Source organism: Nyctibius grandis, chromosome 1 (genome assembly GCF_013368605.1).
Source record: "Nyctibius grandis isolate bNycGra1 chromosome 1, bNycGra1.pri, whole genome shotgun sequence".
In the NCBI taxonomy this organism is placed as follows: domain Eukaryota; kingdom Metazoa; phylum Chordata; class Aves; order Nyctibiiformes; family Nyctibiidae; genus Nyctibius; species Nyctibius grandis.
Window position 1 is genome coordinate 25,797,055 of NC_090658.1, and position 18,611 is coordinate 25,815,665.

Sequence of the window (18,611 nt, forward strand, 5' to 3'; positions counted from 1 at the left end):
TAGATGTGGTGGTTAGGGACATGGTTTAGTTGTGGACTTGGCAGTGCTAGGTTTATGGTTGGGCCCGATGGTCTTAAAGGTCTTTTCCAACTTAAATGATTCTATGATCCTAAGATTAGCCATTATGAAGGGTTTCTCCCACCTAATCCATTCTTTTAACCTCTTCTGGCTTTAGTCAGAAGGTAGTAAGGCCTTCAAGCCTTAGCCTGTCCATTGGAGTTGGATTTTTTCATGTACAGTAGAGAAAGAATACTCATTTATAAATGTATCTTTAAAAAAAAAACCCAAACCACCAAAACCGACCACCTTCCATGGAAATGTATTCTGAGAAATCAAGTGCTTTGGGTCAGGTTTATAACAGATACAAACTGACCTCACTTGAGGTTTTGTCACGTTGATATATTTCTCTGAAAAATAGTCCTTTAGTGTAATAGCTAATCTTACATGGGTCTGTCAGGAAAGATCTGGCTTCCTGGATGGAAATTATTCAATCTACTTGTTGCTGAATACTGCCGGAGTGTTGGCTAATTCCACTCAACTTGGCTCTTAAATTACCGGTGACAGACTTGCTTTAAAATGTGCTTTAAGCCATAAGAAAATATTCAATTTTATTCTTGATTTTGGAGAGGTCTGATGAATTTGGTCCTTCCCTTTATTAAAGGCACCCTTTTGCATATTTGTAAAGGAGAAAATGATAAACTCTCTTTTCAGGTCTGCCCTGGAAGATCTTGTTCATTACCACATCAATGTAATTTGTTCATTTTTTGTGCTCATCTCTCAAACTATCAAATATGTTCCTGCAAATTCCATCAAAGTGACGTGTGAAGCAAGGATATGTTCAAAGTACTGGCTAGTATTTTAACCACCCATATTCCTCTACTTGTCATGGATTACTTGCAGGGTAAACTTCAGACTGGTCTTTAAAAACAGTCACTGCTAATAATGCCATTTCTTTTCGTGCTAAAACCATAATGTGGAGGGAACTCTTTCCAGAACCAGGTTCTCATTAAGAACTGAATCTGCAAAGTGCTGAGCATCCTCAGTTGGAGTAGGAGGTGAGACTGCTCAACAGTTCCCAGGTGGTGCTAGCGTTTTTCAAAATTGGGACTAAATGCACTGATATTTTCCTTTCAGAGTACCAAAAATATCCAGATGTATACTCTGCCTGACTTTCTGTTACGGCAAAGTACTGCTCATAAAGGTTATAGTTGTAGCTAGTTCTTGTGACTGTCATTCAAGGTCTTATATTTTGAGGGGTATTTGAAATGACTGTAAAAAATCTGAATTAAAATTCAGCATATGACTTCTCTGCCAGAAGCTGCTAAATATTTTATTAGAGTTTGAGAAAATTTATTTGTATTTTCCCCCTTTTGTTTAGAGAGGATAAAATTAATGATTTTGTTTTGCTTTGTCTGCTCTGCTTTTTATTATCTTACATATATTTCTCTGCTTATACCAGATCTATGCTTGATACATCTGAGGCCAGATTCGCTTCTGTTACAGGCAACTGTAATTTCCGTTATGTGCGATTCTAGTCTTACGCCTTGAGTAGTCTGAAGTGTCTTCTGCAGTGCTGTGAGATCCAAATTTGGCCATTGGATTTAATAGAAGATTATTGTAAAGTGGACATTTATCCTTACAGAAGATGCAGTTCATGTAACAGCACTCTTGTAGAGACATTGAATACAAAGTCACTGCAGTCATGGGTTTTATTACTTTACCACCCTGACACCTATTTTGTGACTTGCTTTTATCTGGTACTTGGTTAAATTATACTCCTTTGTAGTCAGTATTAAAGCAGATTGCTCTGTTTTAACTGTTTCTTTTAGTTATGAGAGGCTTTATGTGGTACATTTGCAGCTTTTTTTGGTAACGTGTATAATCTTGCATATTTTCTTAAGGTTGGGGAAAGTTTGCTCGCCTGACCCGTGCCCTCACAAGCAGCCGAGGTGTGCTGCAGCAGCTTGCTCCGAGTGTGCAGAAAGGAGAGAACGTTCACAAGCATTCACGACTTGCTGAGGTAACATTTTCTTTCCCTGAGAGATTGTAAAGAAATGTTTTTAGCCTTTATGGGTATGTTGTCTCTGCACGAGCCAAGCACTGTCTGTCCCCCTTGCCCTGGGAATCTGAAGCCTGGTGGCAGGCATGGGAGCTCAGAATATGGCAGATGTGCTGTGAAATGTGTCCCGTGACAGTGGAATGGAAATAGGTGTCCAAAAGACTTCATGTAACCTAATTGCAGTGTTGTGTTCCACATCTCAGCAAAGTCTTATAATGGCATTATTGTTAAAGGAATACTTTCTTGCTCAGTTTCTGTTCTTCCGAGGATCTTAATGTTAGTAGGATCTGGAACTATTCACTTGTGTAAAATTGAGGTGAGAAAAACTCAGGCTAGTACAGAAGGAAATTCTGGAGAATCCTTGACAGAGTTGTTCTCTGCATTTGTTTATGTCCTGTTCTTTATCAGTGGGATCCCATTCCTGCTTTACAAACTGGTTAAAACATATGTTTGAGTTACTGTTTTTATGGACAGAACAGCTGTAGGATGCCACAGGCAACACTGCAGACAGATTAGGAAAATGAAACCTTGTGATTTAAGCAGGCTCTCAAAGTTTTGAGAAAAGCTCCAGGTGGAGAAGGCTTCTTGAAGTATTTATGGTTTTAGGGCTTTTGCCACGAGGGGGAGAGACTATCCCAGGTTTCCTGTAGCTGTCTCCTGGGCCAGTAGCAGGGTCTTCCTGGCATAAAAACAATTTAGGGAAAATCTTGATATGGTGTTAATGACAGTATGGCCAATATAACATGGCACTCCTATATCAACTATTGCTGTGAATGTCATGGCAGCTGTGACTCTTGTCAATAATTCTTAGTCTTCCTGTGTAGCTGGAGGTATAAGCCATTGATGGGCTCTCCATATAGTGGGGTCTCCATATAGTCAGTACTCTGTTACTTTTGCACTGTATAGGTCTTGGTTTCTATGCAAAATAAACAACTCCTGCCCAGGCCTGTACTATTATCACGTGGCAACGAAATTCTCACAGACAGGAGCTTACCTATTCAGTATTTAATACAGATGCACTCAAGAATGGAAACCTGATTTCTGTTGGAATTACAGAAGTAATCATACTAGCACAGGGGAGGGGCAGACATTCACATGGAAACTATACTGTAGGAATACCATGTGATTATCACATGTCCACCCTGAGGTTGCTTTAGTGTCCTGGAACTGGGGATGGTCTCCCTCCTAAACCTACTCAAGGCTTAGCATCAAATAATCCTTCCTTTTCTTTAGATGTCTGCCCTTGAATTTTAGTTCATGCTAAAATGTAGGCAGTAGAATGTATGGCAGAGGGTCTGAGGTTATTGTGTTTGGCTTAGTGAACCTCAGTCTGGACCTAAGTGACTACACATTACTGAAACTTCTTGCAAGCCCATGTGCTCAACAAGTCTTTGCCAAATGTTCTCACTGGCACAGCCAGTTGATTCATTACAAATAATAAAGGGCAAGTGTATAGTTTACATGTCTGAAATGAGTTTCTTTAATTGCTGACTGAATATTGCAGTGATTATTTTAAAAAGAACATTAGCCCCAACTGTGATGTTAGGTACCTTGTTGTATATCTGCCGTAATTGCACTTAAGTCAATAGAACTACACTAGAGAAAAGCAGAGTGCAGATAATCATGCAGACAAGCACACTTTTCTTCCTTTGAAGACATATGGGGTGCCAGGGTTCTTATTCTGGAGAGATCTCTCGATAATATTGAACACGGGACCTCTAACTGTTCCCTGTTGTATTTTCAAATCTTTTTTTCATCTCTGCAGTAGTCTATTTGAAACCTTACGTTCAAATTAAAATTCATCCTTTTCCTACTCACTATGGCATTTCACATCAATCTTGTTTGCTTGAGAAGGCTCTTCATTTATCGGAATATTATTTGTGTTGCTCTTAGTTCTTTATCACTTATATTTTTGAATATCTGAGGAGCCATTGTGTCCTAGAACCTGAGTCGGGCAAGGTATTGTACAAATACAAAACAGGAGCCTCCCACAAAAGCTTACAATTTCTTTTATCATTTATGAAATATTAGTTTAAGAAAGGTTTTAGTGACAAACTACTTTGATTTATCCACAGGGCATGGATAATACAAGCAGTGTCTGTTAAGCCTCAGTCTCTGACTTTTGCCAGTGTGTGTAGATTTGTTTAGCCTGACTTCTCTAATAGCAGTCATATGAAAACTGCTTAATTATGCAGTTAATGCAAGGGTGTTAGGTAACTCTGAGAGTACGTTTTGCAACAAGAGTATAAAGTAATTGATACATTTCTGTGGCTTTATCAGCAAGGAGCTGATTGTAAGAACCATTCTTTCTGGTCACTGCGTAGTACATGTGTCTTCTGCACCTATGGTGTTAGCTGATGTATTCTGTATATTTACCAGGCAGTTCTGGGTAAACAAGATTGCGTCATAATTTAAAAAATGCGATAGTTATGAGAAATAAAAGCAGAAAAATTATAATCATGCTTAGAAGCACTGCTTAATAATGGGTCTTCTGCCATTTTTTTTTTTTTTTAAACCCTGGTTATCAGGCACTTATAACTGCCATTAAAATCTACGTCAAGTTGAGGCTTAGCACCTAGCCCTTGGCTTGGGAGCAATTTATGTGGGTGCCTGTGAAAACAAAAGCAAGGGAGAGTGAGAGAAAGCAAACGTGCAGTTGAATACACAAAAGGGAGAGATTAAGCTGAAAATGAATGATTGTTTGTGTGGGTTTTTTTCCCCAGTCATGAAGTCTTAAAAATAAATAAATCATTGTAATCACTTGTTGATGCACTTTTATGAGTCCTGACTGGTGATATATTTACCATTTTAAAAAAAAAACTAGGATAATTTTTTTTTATTTTGTTATGTTAAAAAAAAAAGAGTAAAGCCTTCTGAAACCCATGATGAAATTCATCATTTTTGCTCTTGAAATAATATTCTCTGGCTTTAGAGAGCTATTAAAACATCATGCATCATTACCACAAATAATAAATGCAGATAATACAACTGTAGTTGTTGATGAATTGTAAGTAATTGAAATAATACATTAATTAATAACTTTCTGAAATAAGTATTTCTTTTATTATGGTATAACTACATAATAGAGAAAAATCTTTCAAAACCAGGGCTGTTTCAGTTATTTAGAAAATAGTAATGAAATATTTGTTCAGGGCACATGGGTGGAAGCTCAGCATATCAGTTTATATAGTTGTGTACATTTTCTTCATGATTACTTTTATATTCATCTCTTGGGGTTTTTTTTCCTCTCTAGGAAAAGTACCTTTACAAGCAGCTTGAATCTAGTTACTTCATGTGGGTGGGTAACCACACCTGACTGCTTCAGCAAATACTGTGTTTCAGGTTGGCACTACTCTCCCTAGAGGCTGGAGTGCAGCAAGAGCACCTTGAAATAGGGCAGAAGGTTCTTCTCTTTGCATCTACCTGGCTTTGCTATATGGTGCAGAGAGTGTGGGGTTTATAGCTCTTAATCTCCAGATGACCCAGGGTGGTGTGTGTTTCTGGAAGGATGGTGAAGAAATAGACTCTGTGTTGCCCTTGCGGTGAAAAGTAGAGAAAAGAGCTCACCTAACTTCCAGTGCAGCAACCTGACAAAACCTAGAGCTTTGGCACTAAGCTCTGTGGACCTCCTTCCATTATTTCTGTACAGCACTGAGCTGTCTTGTTGCACTTAATGCTAAAAGCACATGCTTGCTCTTTGAGATAATTAAGCTTTGTTATAGGTTTGTTTTTTTTTTCTTCCTTCAATGAAAAGAAGAATTTGGTGCCTTTGAAAGCTCTTGGCTTGTAATCCTCGAGGTTGCAAGACCTTTGCCAATCTATAAAGCAAGTTGCCTTTCCCAGGAGAGGTAGTGTGAGCTGGGACAGTGCCCTTCTTCCATCCTAAGCTGTGAAATGGCAGTTCCTCTCTCTAGCAATGCCAGCAAGATGTTGGAGTGGTTTTACAAGGTGCATGTTAGTGATGTAGTGAGAGGGAAACAGGGCTAGAACTTGTCACCCCCACCACACCCAAACAAAAGACTGAAGACACCCCAGGCTTGCTGCAGGTGGCTTTCCCCACCTTGCAAGTGATTGATATCCCTGCATCATTCCTTGATGCTCATCTCCTGCCCTGTCCCTGCCCATCCTTTCAAGATTCACACCCACACAGCTGCTGCACATCCTTCCATTGGAGGCTAGCTAAAGCAATGGCCCTTGGTCACTTTAAATAGCCATTGGTAGAGCTATAATAAACCGGAGACTCCAAGGTCATACTAGAAGGTTAAAACACTTATTAATAAGGTCCCTAGCCATTCAGATAGAGTACATTTACTTTCTAAATAAAAAGGGAAGGAGACATCAGTCCTTTTATTTTCCTATGCTGTAGCCCTTTGAATCTCAAACAAGCTAGGGCAGAGCGCTTTGTACTTGGTGATGACATTTTAAAACACTGAAGCAGCAAAGTTGTTTATTTTCTTAACTAGTTGAAACTAGAATTCTATTTTTCTCTGCATTCAGTTCAGTTTTACATCCCTGCAGTTCCACTGGCTTTACTGTAATTTTTTTTTTGATTTACAGCAAAATAACGGACACCATAATTTAGCCCCTTCTTTACTGCCGGAGACTGTTCTTGCCTTTGTTCCTATTATTCAGGTATATGGGAATACATTAGTACATTTTCCAGTAACTTTATTTTGGATGATGCAAACTTTCCACAAGTTCTTGGAGTACAAAAAGACCAGTGGTGGCCAAAATGGAATGCATTATGCAAGTCTCAGTCTAGAACTTGTGTATGTATGTATAAGAATCAATCTGACAAGAACTAACACTTTTTTTTTTTCAGTGTTTCATGGTTGAGGTTCCTGTGCTGCTTAGAATGACTAACAAAATGTTTAACTTTTTCATATAATATCAGAGGCTAAAAATATAAGCTCTAGTAGGCATGTGATTGCAAAAGAAGCAATTATGTTTTCACCCTGCATTTTAAGGAGTGATACAATCTCCCCACTATAGTAAGATCTCAGCATTAGAACTTAAATTCAGTTAACTGACTGAAAAATGTTACTACGTGATAGAAAGTGCTTGGTTTTGCTGATTAGTTATTCCAGTGTGTGAATATGGCAGAGGACTCTCCTTGCCCAGTGAAGGATATTTCACGCTTGGGATCTTATGTCAGAGCTGCTACTCGTGCAAATCCTCATAAAAGTCAGTAGTAGCTCAGTGCTCTCCAACTGATTCAGGTACAGTTGCGATGTTCAAAAGGGAGGGCAGGAGGTATTTGCAATATTGATCTTGGGCTAGAGCTTTTGTCGAGAAAAGACATCCTAACATTTATCACTGGGACTGCAAACAAGCCCTGAAGGGAACACTCCTCTGAGTACACATACTAACTCAGTACACAACCTATGCCTCTTCCAGTCACTACCAGTGACTTCTGGGGACTGCACTGGCTGGCCAGTGCCTCCTGCAGAGAAGAGACTGCTTCTGTCTTGTGCTGCTTCCCACTTCTCTGACCACAAGGCAACTTGGTGTGTTTTGGTTTTTTTTTTTTTTTTTCGTAGTATGGAGAACATGTGTGAATCAGGGTCAGGAATGGCGGAGTACTTAATACTGCAGTGGACATGTCTGAGTCCTAGTTTGGTCTGCAGGGGTTCTATTTAAGGGAAAATGTTCCTTTTCCCTCTTTGCTGTCATTCTAGAAACTCACTGAAACAAAACTACTAAGTCCTCTTATTTTGTTTTTTCAAACTGGTGATGCCTCTGTGCTAACATGCAGGGCTCTGAGCAGGTCATGCTACTTATTTTCTGGAGAACTTACCGGGCCCAAAGTCAGCAGGCTTGCAACTGCCACTGTCATTTAAACATGTACAAGGGACTGTGATCTGAGAGTGTCTCACCTCTGTTGTGCACAAGAGTAAGTGATTATGTGAGGTTCAAAGCAGCAGGGAACTTGATCTGAGGCTTTTTTTGTCCAAGTAGGATTCTTGTAGCTGATTGTTTTCCTTTGTCGCCTTTGGCTTAATCTGTTGGAAAAAAGCCAACCAGTTCACAAAAAAAATAATAATAAAAAGCACTCAGAAAAGCCTGCAGATAAAAATCCATGTCTAAATAATCGACGTTACAAAAGCTGAGATAAGGAGCATGAAAGGAAGACACCCTCCTATTATAGCTATGTGGCCTGACCTTTTCCCTGAGAAGGTGGCCATTTAATTTCCTTCTCTGCTCCCTATTGCTCTGAACTATGTGTAAATAAATGTGAAAAAGGAACCATGCTCCTAAATAGTTCTCCCAGGTTCTATGAGTTTGGCATTAGCAAACACATCTCACTCAAGCAAACCTCCATCTTCCTTTCAGTTTTCACCCATAACTCATCCAGGGTAAATTTCATTTTAAAATTTAACTTATCTTTATTTGGAGGCAGATCCTTCATGTTGGTTTCATCCTCATGTATATCCATAGATGTAAACAAACACATTCTTGTTCATAGGTATGTAAAAAACTTTAGTTCCCAAGGATTAAATACATAATCATACTCTTTTTGCACTAGTGTGCAGAACTGGAGAGATAGTAGACTTAAAATGGGCAGCATTGATCAAGATTGCAGTTATGCAAAACACCTGGAGCACATGCTCAGCTTCAGGTCCAGGGTTTAAAACACATGCTGACAGATCATCTTTTGCTGTAGCGTTTTTTGAACTCAGACCTAACTGCATTGTAACTCGACTGTACACCATCACATAGTGAAGACACTGATCCTTCTCTCAATGAAAAGTTAAAGTTCAAAATGAGTTTATTGAGGCTAATGATAGTTATCCATGGGCTTTGGTCCTGCACGGCCCAGAGAACAGGAACAAAGGCCCATGCATTCATGATAGATTGCAGTATAAGACTATTTCAGATACAGTATAGTGAAGAGTTAAATAGACAATGCTGAAAAACAATGTGGTCCAGTGGTCCTGGTGCTGGACTGGTACTCAGAAGTTGCAGTATTGTTCCTGGTTTTGCCATTAATTTCTTTTTGCAACTGCCTTCCTGCCCATCGTTTATCTGTCTTGTCTAGTTAGACTGCTGAAGGAGTTGTCTCTTCTCCCTGTGTCTTGGAGAGCCAGCACATTAAGCTTAGTGTCAAAAAATAATTAACGGCATTAAAAGAAACAACAACTGTTCTTAGGTTGATGCGGATTTGTTTAACAGAATACTTATCCTGACTTGTTTACCATTTGGTGGTGATAAAAGGAGTTAATGGACATGTATTTTTATCAACTGTTGTATTGAGCTTGTGAATCTACAATGTGAAAAATAATGTTAGAAAATTAAGCATGTTTTCTTTTTCTCCTGAAATCTCTGTGACTACAGGTATTGCAGCTGGGCTCCGAAATCCTTCCGCAGTACAAACAAGAGGCACCAAAGACTCCGCCACATATAATTTTGCATTATTGTGTTTTCAAGACTACCTGGGACTGGATCATCTTGATTTTAACGTTCTACACTGCTATTTTGGTCCCTTACAATGTCTCCTTTAAAACCAAACAGAACAATGTGGCATGGCTAGTAGTCGACAGCATTGTAGATGTCATTTTTTTGGTAGACATTGTGCTTAATTTCCATACCACCTTTGTGGGGCCAGCAGGAGAGGTGATCTCTGACCCAAAGCTGATTCGCATGAATTACTTGAAGACCTGGTTTGTGATTGATCTGCTCTCATGCTTGCCGTATGATGTCATCAATGCATTTGAGAATGTCGATGAGGTCAGTATACTAGTTCCACTTCCGCCCATTAATTATTACTTAATGGTTGGGGGGAGGTGGGGGAGAGAAGAAAGAAATGTATGCTTTTAAATATATTGAATCAGTGTACACATGTCTCTAGTATCTGCCTGCAGCACACATAGAAGTTTGCTTATGAGTCCTAGCCAGAAGGGTCCATCTTTAACTGCACTGGGAGAGGCTGAGGTTTTTGTGTTTGTTTTCCTTCATTCTACATCCTCAGAGCTAAGGAGGAAAGGCAGCAGCAGACAGCAGAACCTCTGTACAGCACTGAGGAAAACCGCTTCATCTGACTTCCCATGAATAGCTTGAACTGGTGTGTCAAGATAGTTTCTTGAGGCAGGGTTCTCTTGCTTTCACCATTGAGTGAACAGGGCATGTCCGCTAATGGCAATTCTTCACATGAACAAATGGAAAGTATAATACACTTTTGTCAGCTGCTTCTAATACAATGTAGCAGGTGGCAAAGAGGCAGGCAGCGACTCACTAAGTCTTTTTAGACCACCAGAAACTAATGCGTGGGTATCTGGTGATCTGTGCAGCATTGTTTGGCAACAGTTGTTTTAGAGGAAGGTAAAGCAATTGAAGATACTGTTTCGATGCTTGTTTGGTAATTCCATAATTAGAAGAAAGGATAGGGAGAAATCTGGAAATCTAGACTCTTCCTTAATTCTTGCTTATTTCTTTGGGAACAGGTCACAAGCCAGCAAAAGAACTAACATTCGGACACTTAAAATCACAATACTACCCTGTTTTAACTGCTTATTCTCCTACTGGATCAGGCTGCCAAGAAAATATTCCTAAACTAAATATATTAAGGTTCATGCCTAAATAGTTCAGAGAGTTAATGAACTGTTAATAAAATCTTAAAGAGGATTCCATCAGTCCATTTTTTAATTACGTGTTATAAAATCTGTACTATCAACTAATTATGTGTCTATATTTATCTGTGACACATACTAAACCTGTAACATGTACATCTCATTAGTGCTTAGTATTTAATTTTTAGCCTGTAAAATTTGATTTTTGAGTTCCTTTAAAATATGCCCATGTTATGAAGTACAACCTAGCTATTAAAAGTAAATTATGCCAAGTGATGTATCTGGGTAAAACCATAAAACCGCATTACTTTTGTAAAAATACACTACACAGGTTTTTATCACATTTAAAGTATTTAAAGTCTTTTTCTCAATGACTTGAGGACAAGTAGGCAAACTATTGGATGCAGTGGAAAAAACATAATGTTATTTGATATTTAATTCTCTAGAGAGGTTTTCATTTTATATAAAGCTACAGACTGAAATAACACAAATGAGATCAAGGAAAAAAAGCCTTGTGAGACCTCTCCTTAAATATTGGTTTGTCATAAAAAGGACCTAGGCTGCAGATTACTGTGCAGGGCTTTCACATATTACTTTGCTGTGGCACTGGTAAAGCAATGGAAGAAGTGACCGTATGTCAGTTTCTGATATTTAGGCTGACAGAATTAAAAAAAAAAAAAAAAAAAAGGCAAGAGACAAAAATAAAAGTAAGTTTTTTCTCACCCACTGCAGATAGTAGCAACCTGCTGATGATTTTGCTAGAGGAACATTTCATAACTGTAGACTGGTGACGTGACCTACAGAACATCCCTAAGGAAAATGTCTATACCAGTGGCTGTGACAGCCCTCGAGCTGGGCACAGACGCTCTCAGACTCATCGCAGCAATTCTGCAGAGAAAGTCTTGTTGCGTGAGTTTGAATTTCTCCGGGTTCTCTGTCTCAGTGTTGCCTTGTAACAAGGAGGAGCTGATTGGTACTTCAGTGTTCCTATGGCTCTTCAACAGTCTCCTTAATCAGTATAACAGTGTTAGTTTTAGTTATTCTAGCTATCATGCCCAAGGAACAAAATATTTTTCTTGACGCTATCCTTTCAAGACTGTTCATCTCTATTTCCCCTAGTGGGTTCTGACATTTAGCTGGTATAAATCATTGTAGGGTCATTAGAGCAGAGTTTCCAGTGGTGTAAATTGCTGTACTTCTATTAAGGGCTCATAGACTGGTTTACAGGACCTGAGGGCTTTTGCCAGCAATGCCAGCAGAATAACATGGTGCACATCAGATGGGGCTTTAGGACAGTATATGCTGATCACTGTTTCATGAACTGCCTGTGGAAAGAAAGATAACCTTTTATTAAAGAAGAAAAAAAAAAGCCACATTAAAGGAGTCCTAAAAGTAGAAAGGCTTTGCTTGTATCTTCTTCTCTGTTGTGTAGAGCACTCCCTTGTGGGTCAGCTCCTTTTCTTTCAAACTTGCTAGTTCAAGTTGTACCTGTCTCTCACCCTGGGTTACACACCATATTACTTCACAGTTGGATTAAGTCAGCTGCAGGGCTGCGCTACTCAAGCTACAAGTAGCCAAACTGGATTGTTGTCTGTGTGTCACTTTGATTTCTCTAAAGGGAATTCCCTTGGAGCCGTGAGACTGGAGTTAGTAGGTGGCCATGGCTGCTGCAGGGAATTTTTTTTCAGTCCTAATGTGAATACTCTTAAAAAAATTGCCAGAGGTTTAAATGATACCCAATGTCAACAGTGGTGATAAAATGAGATGAAAAATATTAATTGCTATTTTCCTGATTTGGTGTTTTCCATATATGATTTTAAACAGGAGGAAATAGAATCCTGATTTTGTTGCAGTCCCTATAGTGAAGGGGGACTGGGGCAGGTGGAAGCTCACTGTTTTTTTCTGCCTGTTGTCATTCTCCATTAGAAGAAACGTCACTGAAGACACTGAGGATGTCATGGAGGATCTAACTTGACAAGTCAATTTGTTTTTAAGAATGCCGTAATTACTGTGATGGAGACGATGAATTTATTTGAAAGGGAGACAGGACCTGGACCTGAAGAAGTTAAAAGCTCTGTCTATAGGGTGTTGAGGCTCTTTTGGCTCTGGGTAATTTTGGGACTGTCACATCACTTAGCTCTTGATAGCTTAATAGTGAAACCATTTTTGTCTTCTTTAAGGTGATCCAACAATATAAGATTAATTGTAACATATGAAACTAGAGTTGATCCGTATTTTTGACAAGGAGATATTAATCTAAAAAAAATCTGATGTTGGATTTTTTTTCCATTTTGAAGTAACTTTTTGTTTCACAATTTACTTCATTATTCCATTATATTTTATAATGGAAAATATTGTCTTGAAACAAAATTGAGTGTGACTTCTGTGTTTTTCAGGCAATTTCAAAATTCTTTGGGTTTGTTGCAGTTTGGAACTTTAGTATATTTTCAGTTCACATTTTTTAATATAATTGAAATTCCAGTTTCCTCTCTGCACTGAGAATATTTTTGTCCACAAAAATACTTTGAATTCATTAACTATTAATCAATACAACTATTAATAACTACAATTAATACAAGAGGCACTTAAGTGTGAATAGACACATTCTACAGATGGAAGAGGAAAGAAAAAACATTAATGTCTTTGTTCAAGGCCATAGAATTAAATATGAAATGTATGAAGTTTCTGTCTCAAGTGCTGTGCTCAAAGAGACAGTAGAGTATCTCATATTCAGACATGAACAGAATTCAGCAAATGAAGGAATGAATAGCTGTAGAGAAATTTCCATTGTTACCCAAATGAAAGTAACGTTATAAATGTTTCTCCTGGCTTTTCTGTATGGCAAGTTAATTATACAGTTAAATATAAATTACTTTCTTGACCTGTCATAGAACCTCAAGAAAAGAAAATATTCCACTGATTGATGAATCAACTTAATGCTAGACTTAGACTTTCTACTGGTAAGACAATACATCATGCTGTACTATAGTTTGAGTAAGAAAAGAAAATATTGGTCTAAAATTTACACAGCCCTTAAAACATGTGGTATTAGTCTCTTTTGAATTTGAATGATCACAATAAAATTTGACAGTAATCCTTTACAGTAATTAGTATTATTCCTCACTTAAGGAAATACCACCTACTTTGGGGGATAATGTTATCTTTTTGTGTTCAGACATCAATCAGTAGATTTAATAAAAAACAGGCTTGAAGAAAATTCCAGAATTTTTGCCAAGAACAATGCAATTTAAGACTTTGAATTCCAGAGACAAGTTGAAGAGTATTTTTGCAGTGTCAGCTTGAGCAATTTTATATTGTGGTTTTCAGCCATAATACCATAAGATATAATTTATATTGGAAAAAATTTGACTTATTACATGTGGCACTGTTCTTGTGAAATCTCATGGTAGGAGTGGAATCCAGTCATGTCACCACCATATAAATCTTTGAAACAGGGAGTTTGTAGTAGTAATTGCTATCTGTATTTGAATGGAACACTATGATCAATTGTTGGCTGATGCCAAATTGAGAACCATATAACACTCTTATTAGTTGAGGTAAAAGAAAAATAAATGCATAGAAAAGATCATCAAGAAAGATGTATTGAATATAAATGATCTAGTGTTCACTTAAGTGGATGAATAACAGAGAAGCTAGCATGTAGGCAAAGAAGTTATACAGCTTTGAAAGGACAAAATTTATGATGATAAAAAAAGTCCCAGAAAAAACACAATACAGAATTAATAGAAGTAAATTAAACTATTTAGTGCTAAGTAAGCATGGTGTAGCTGGAAAGTAAACAGTGAGTTGAGAGAGGAAAAAATGAATGTGTTGCTGGTCAGATTGTTGGCAACTCTCTGAGGCAGTACTTTTGCAATAGATTAATTTAAACCTTATTAGTGGAATGATAATCTCTCATGCTAATACAAATTATCTATCTAGAAATTACTGAAGTAGCTACACTGAAAAGCATGCAACTTCCCTAGACTTGTTTTACCATTTGCTTGCAATAAGGCACAAGGGAATAAATTATCATATTTATAGTTTTATGGAATAGACAGGGGCCTATAAAGAAAGATTTGGGTTAGATGAATTTTGCAAACTGGAAAATATATTTTTAAAGTCTTGTAAACTGTAAACAGCTGTATAATATGAAATCTGTTTGAAACAGTGTGTAGTTCACCACTCTTATTTGGATCTGTCCGGTTAGGCAACACTGTGTTTTGCATGTGAGTCTATTGATAAATCTGGTAATGAATGAATGTTTTTCTGTGGCTAGTTAAAATTAAAGTGGTCATAACCTACTTTCTATGTAATGCCAATAACAAAGCAGCTAAGTATCACAGGGTATGATCCAGTCATAAAGGAAATATCAGCAAATTGTGGTTCTTGGGCGTGTTGAAAGTAGATGAGAAGGGATTAGTGAGACCCCCTGGACTGGATGACTCCTTATCGGGGCTCCTGAGGAAGAATCAAGCAATTTGGGTTACTGTACCCACGTGGGGCAGTGGGAGGGCTGGAGCATAGGCTTTGTGTTGGGGGCCGTGGTGGTGGTGGTGGACGTGTACTTGGTTGGGGGTCCCCTTGTGAGAGACCCCTAAGGAATAGGGCAAAGCCCAAGGGAGGGTGTGTGCACTGGGCTGTAACCTGCCAGAGGCCCTTGGAGCAAGGCGAGGGGGGCTGTTGGTGTGGCTCCTAGGGGGTGGTAGTAGCTTCAGAAGGAGCTTGGCAGCCTTGACCTGTGGAAGAAGGGGAGTGCAAAAGAAAGGAAAGGTGGTCATGGAGGAGGAGGGCTGCTCATTGGACTTTTGTAGGTGCCTCTGTACTGCAGCATGGAAAGGGCTGTGCCACGCAGGAATTACTCCTTAACAGACAGGTAGGTGGAAGGAATCTTTGGGGAAATGCAAATGGGGTAAAGCAGGTTCTTGAGGTAAAGCATACTGCCAGGATATAAACCAGGGAGGCAAAGAAGCACTTACTGTTCACAGTCTCTTGAGGATCTGATCCAGGGTGTCTCTCTTTATTGTCTAAGGTTTTTTCCTCCTATTTTTTCAATCAAATACAAGTTTCTCTAACTTCCCTCCTTAAAATTCCAACCTCCATACTACTAATGAAGTGCCTCTTTTATGCTACCCTCTCAAGGGGCAGGCTGCCTTCTCCCCCTAAGTCCTCTGTTTTCCAGATTGTGTTGGTGGTGTATATAGGCGCTGGAGAGCTCTTCTGCCATTTAACCCATTTAGGGTTAAATTCTCTCCTCTGCTCCAAGCCTGCTTAAGGGGTTTAGTTAATTTAAATTCTGCTTGCTCCCCTGGTCTCTCCCAGGTATCACACACCTTGGTGGCTCAGAGACATCTATGCTGTCTGCTGATGGGTAGCCCCTCCCAAAAGAGAATACCAGAGAAAGATGTGTTGCTGTGTCCCTACCCAACACGTAGTCCATAGGTTCTTCTGTGTCTGTTAAGATGCCAGTTAGCTCCTTTTCTGCACTACTAATGTTCAGATTAGTCTTTTTGCTAAGTCACAGATAAGTAAGGGTGTTACTGGGTTTCAGGGCTACTTCTTCATAGCTTTGAAGAGCATGAAATGATGTATCATACTGTTAAAGAGGGAATAGTAGTCTATATAAGCTATTCAATCTGTATAAGGCTAAGAGAATTAAAATGCTGTATTACATTTTCAGTGATAATGTGTGGTGATAGCCTTTGTCCAAGAAGGAGAGCTAATTGGATATATTAGATTCTGAATTATTTCAAAAAGCTGCTGTTAGAGTGATAACTTACACTGCATATAAAGGGAAGCATGTTTCAGAGACCGGGATCAGTTACTCTGTTCTTTTTCCCCCATTCAGCATACTTGTATTGATCTGAGGCAGAAAGTCAGATGAGACGGCGAAAGGTATTTATTTGAGTAGCTAAATGGTTGCTTTATAGTCTATTTCATATTAGGGATTGGATTAGAATTGGAAAGACTGAGTAGTATTAGATGCCAGTAACACTAAATCTTATTTGGGTGTTTTGCCTCTTTGATATAAGTAAAAATCTTCTGGAACTGATGGCTTCTTTAATCAGAAGCATTGGGAAGCAGATTGCTATCTGTCAGGGGTAAATTTTTTATTTGATACTGTGGAAAGTGGGATTTCTTTAGATTACTTTCATCTTATCTTTATCCTTGTTCTTCCTCTCAAAGTGGAAAAAAAAAAAGTTTGCTTCCTGGTTTTGTTGGTTTTCTGGGTGTGCATGTATGTGTGTAAGGCAAGCATGGACATAGTTTTATAAATGAAGAACCAGCGTTTCCATCTCTTCTCACACCCTGTGCTCTTATATGTGAATTATTGCTGTTTCTCTGTCGATTCTAACCAAGCTCAGAGATGTCTGACTAAAATAAGCTTTGCGAGTTTAGAGATCTGCTTTCTTCAGTGCTGAAAACCACAGCAGTAACCAGAGGGTTTAGATATTGATTTTAACCTGTGTGCATAACATTATTTCATCTGTTGGCTGCTGAAGATGGCAATCTGTAGGAAAGGTCATGTTCTCAGACCTAATTAAGAAAATCAGAAGAGGCAAATAACAGAAATGAGAAGTCCTAATAATGACCTGACAGGGCTGCCATGTTACTGCAGATAGGCAGAGCCAGGCTGCGGCACAGCTGACTTCAGAATCAAATGTCAAGAAACAAGGCAGTGCTTTCCAGGGCTCTTGCCTCGCTTATGGTAGTGATCAATTCAGTTCATTGCCACCATTTTTTTGATAAATAATTTATTTTTTTTTGTTCTGTTTCATTCTCATTCTTTTAATGGTTAGCTTTTAGTCTCCTGCATCTCCCTTTAACTGAGATGAAGCCAGAACTTTAGCAGTTACATGTGAGAGAAGAGTGCTGGAAAACTTAGAACAGATTTGTGTCAATACTGAGTATTTCTCTTTTTTAAAATAGATAGTAGGTAGGAAGTAAATTATACTTCCTTTGATTCTAGAAAAAACCTTAATGCTTGACTTAAGTGCATTTACTTTCTGCACACGTGGAAAGTAAATAATAACCTAAAAAGTGAATAATGTCATGCAGATTGTATCTATTACTGAAGTTGCTAGCCTTACTATAGCTGTAAGAGGTGGGATGAGAGTTGCATTTTAGTTCTTTCCTAAAGTTGTTCATCCTACATCTTGTTTGGAAGGGAAAATGAATCCTGTCTCACTTTTTTTTTTGGCTGTAGTTAATTTTTATTACTGCTCTTTAAAAATTTTGTATTTTATTTTTTCTAGGTGGAATTCTATTATTCAATGAATTGAGTTGAATTTAATTTTGCATGGCAGATGAACTGCAGTAACTGGTTTTTATTGGTACGGCATCTAGCACTATAGTGTCCACTGTTACTGTCCTTGGGGACCATGACACAAGTAACTAATAATTACTCTGCTACAGCCCTTATGTTTTCAAAACATTTCACAAAGTAATGAATCACAGTGTCTCTTCTCTATCTCTTTTTATGGATATGGAAGTAATAGCACAAATCTTATGTTGTCTGATGCAAATCTGGAGCCAAAACGTGGATATCCTGGATCCTGTGTTTGGAGAGATTATTACTCACAGCTGAGATACCAGTGTGAGACGAGGGGTGCATTGACAGTAGATGATGTCTTGCAGAAAACAACGAGATACAAAAGAAAATCTGTGTAAATGTGCACAGTATCTAGTAAGTAGGTCTAATTAATGACAAATTATACATGGAAATTTAGTTTTGGCAATATTTCATGCATAAACTTCTGAGGCATTCTCTTCGAATGTAAAATGTGGGTCCTGCTTTCCTCCAGGCTGAGGCTGATCTGTTCTTCTGTTGTGTTTGAGGTGCCATTCCACTCTGCAAAGATTTCACAGAAGGAGAGGAAGGGGCATTGGTTGTATTTATTATTTTAAGAGCTTTTGACATTCAGGTTTGCTTAATCAGTGAATACAGAGTGATTTCTTCTGTCTCTCAGCGCTTTGAACTTGCT

At 38.5% G+C, this 18,611-nt stretch overlaps 1 protein-coding gene across 1 annotated transcript in view; it reads left to right on the forward strand.

The window, feature by feature from the left end:
• The window catches only part of KCNH1 (potassium voltage-gated channel subfamily H member 1), a 196,867-nt gene that overhangs the window by 31,569 nt on the left and 146,687 nt on the right, over nucleotides 1-18,611 (forward strand). Inside the window, exons 5-6 of the mRNA XM_068400769.1 lie at nucleotides 1,902-2,020; nucleotides 9,395-9,787. Of these exons, the coding sequence (XP_068256870.1) occupies nucleotides 1,902-2,020; nucleotides 9,395-9,787 (512 nt within the window). The remainder of the gene's footprint in view (nucleotides 1-1,901; nucleotides 2,021-9,394; nucleotides 9,788-18,611) is intronic.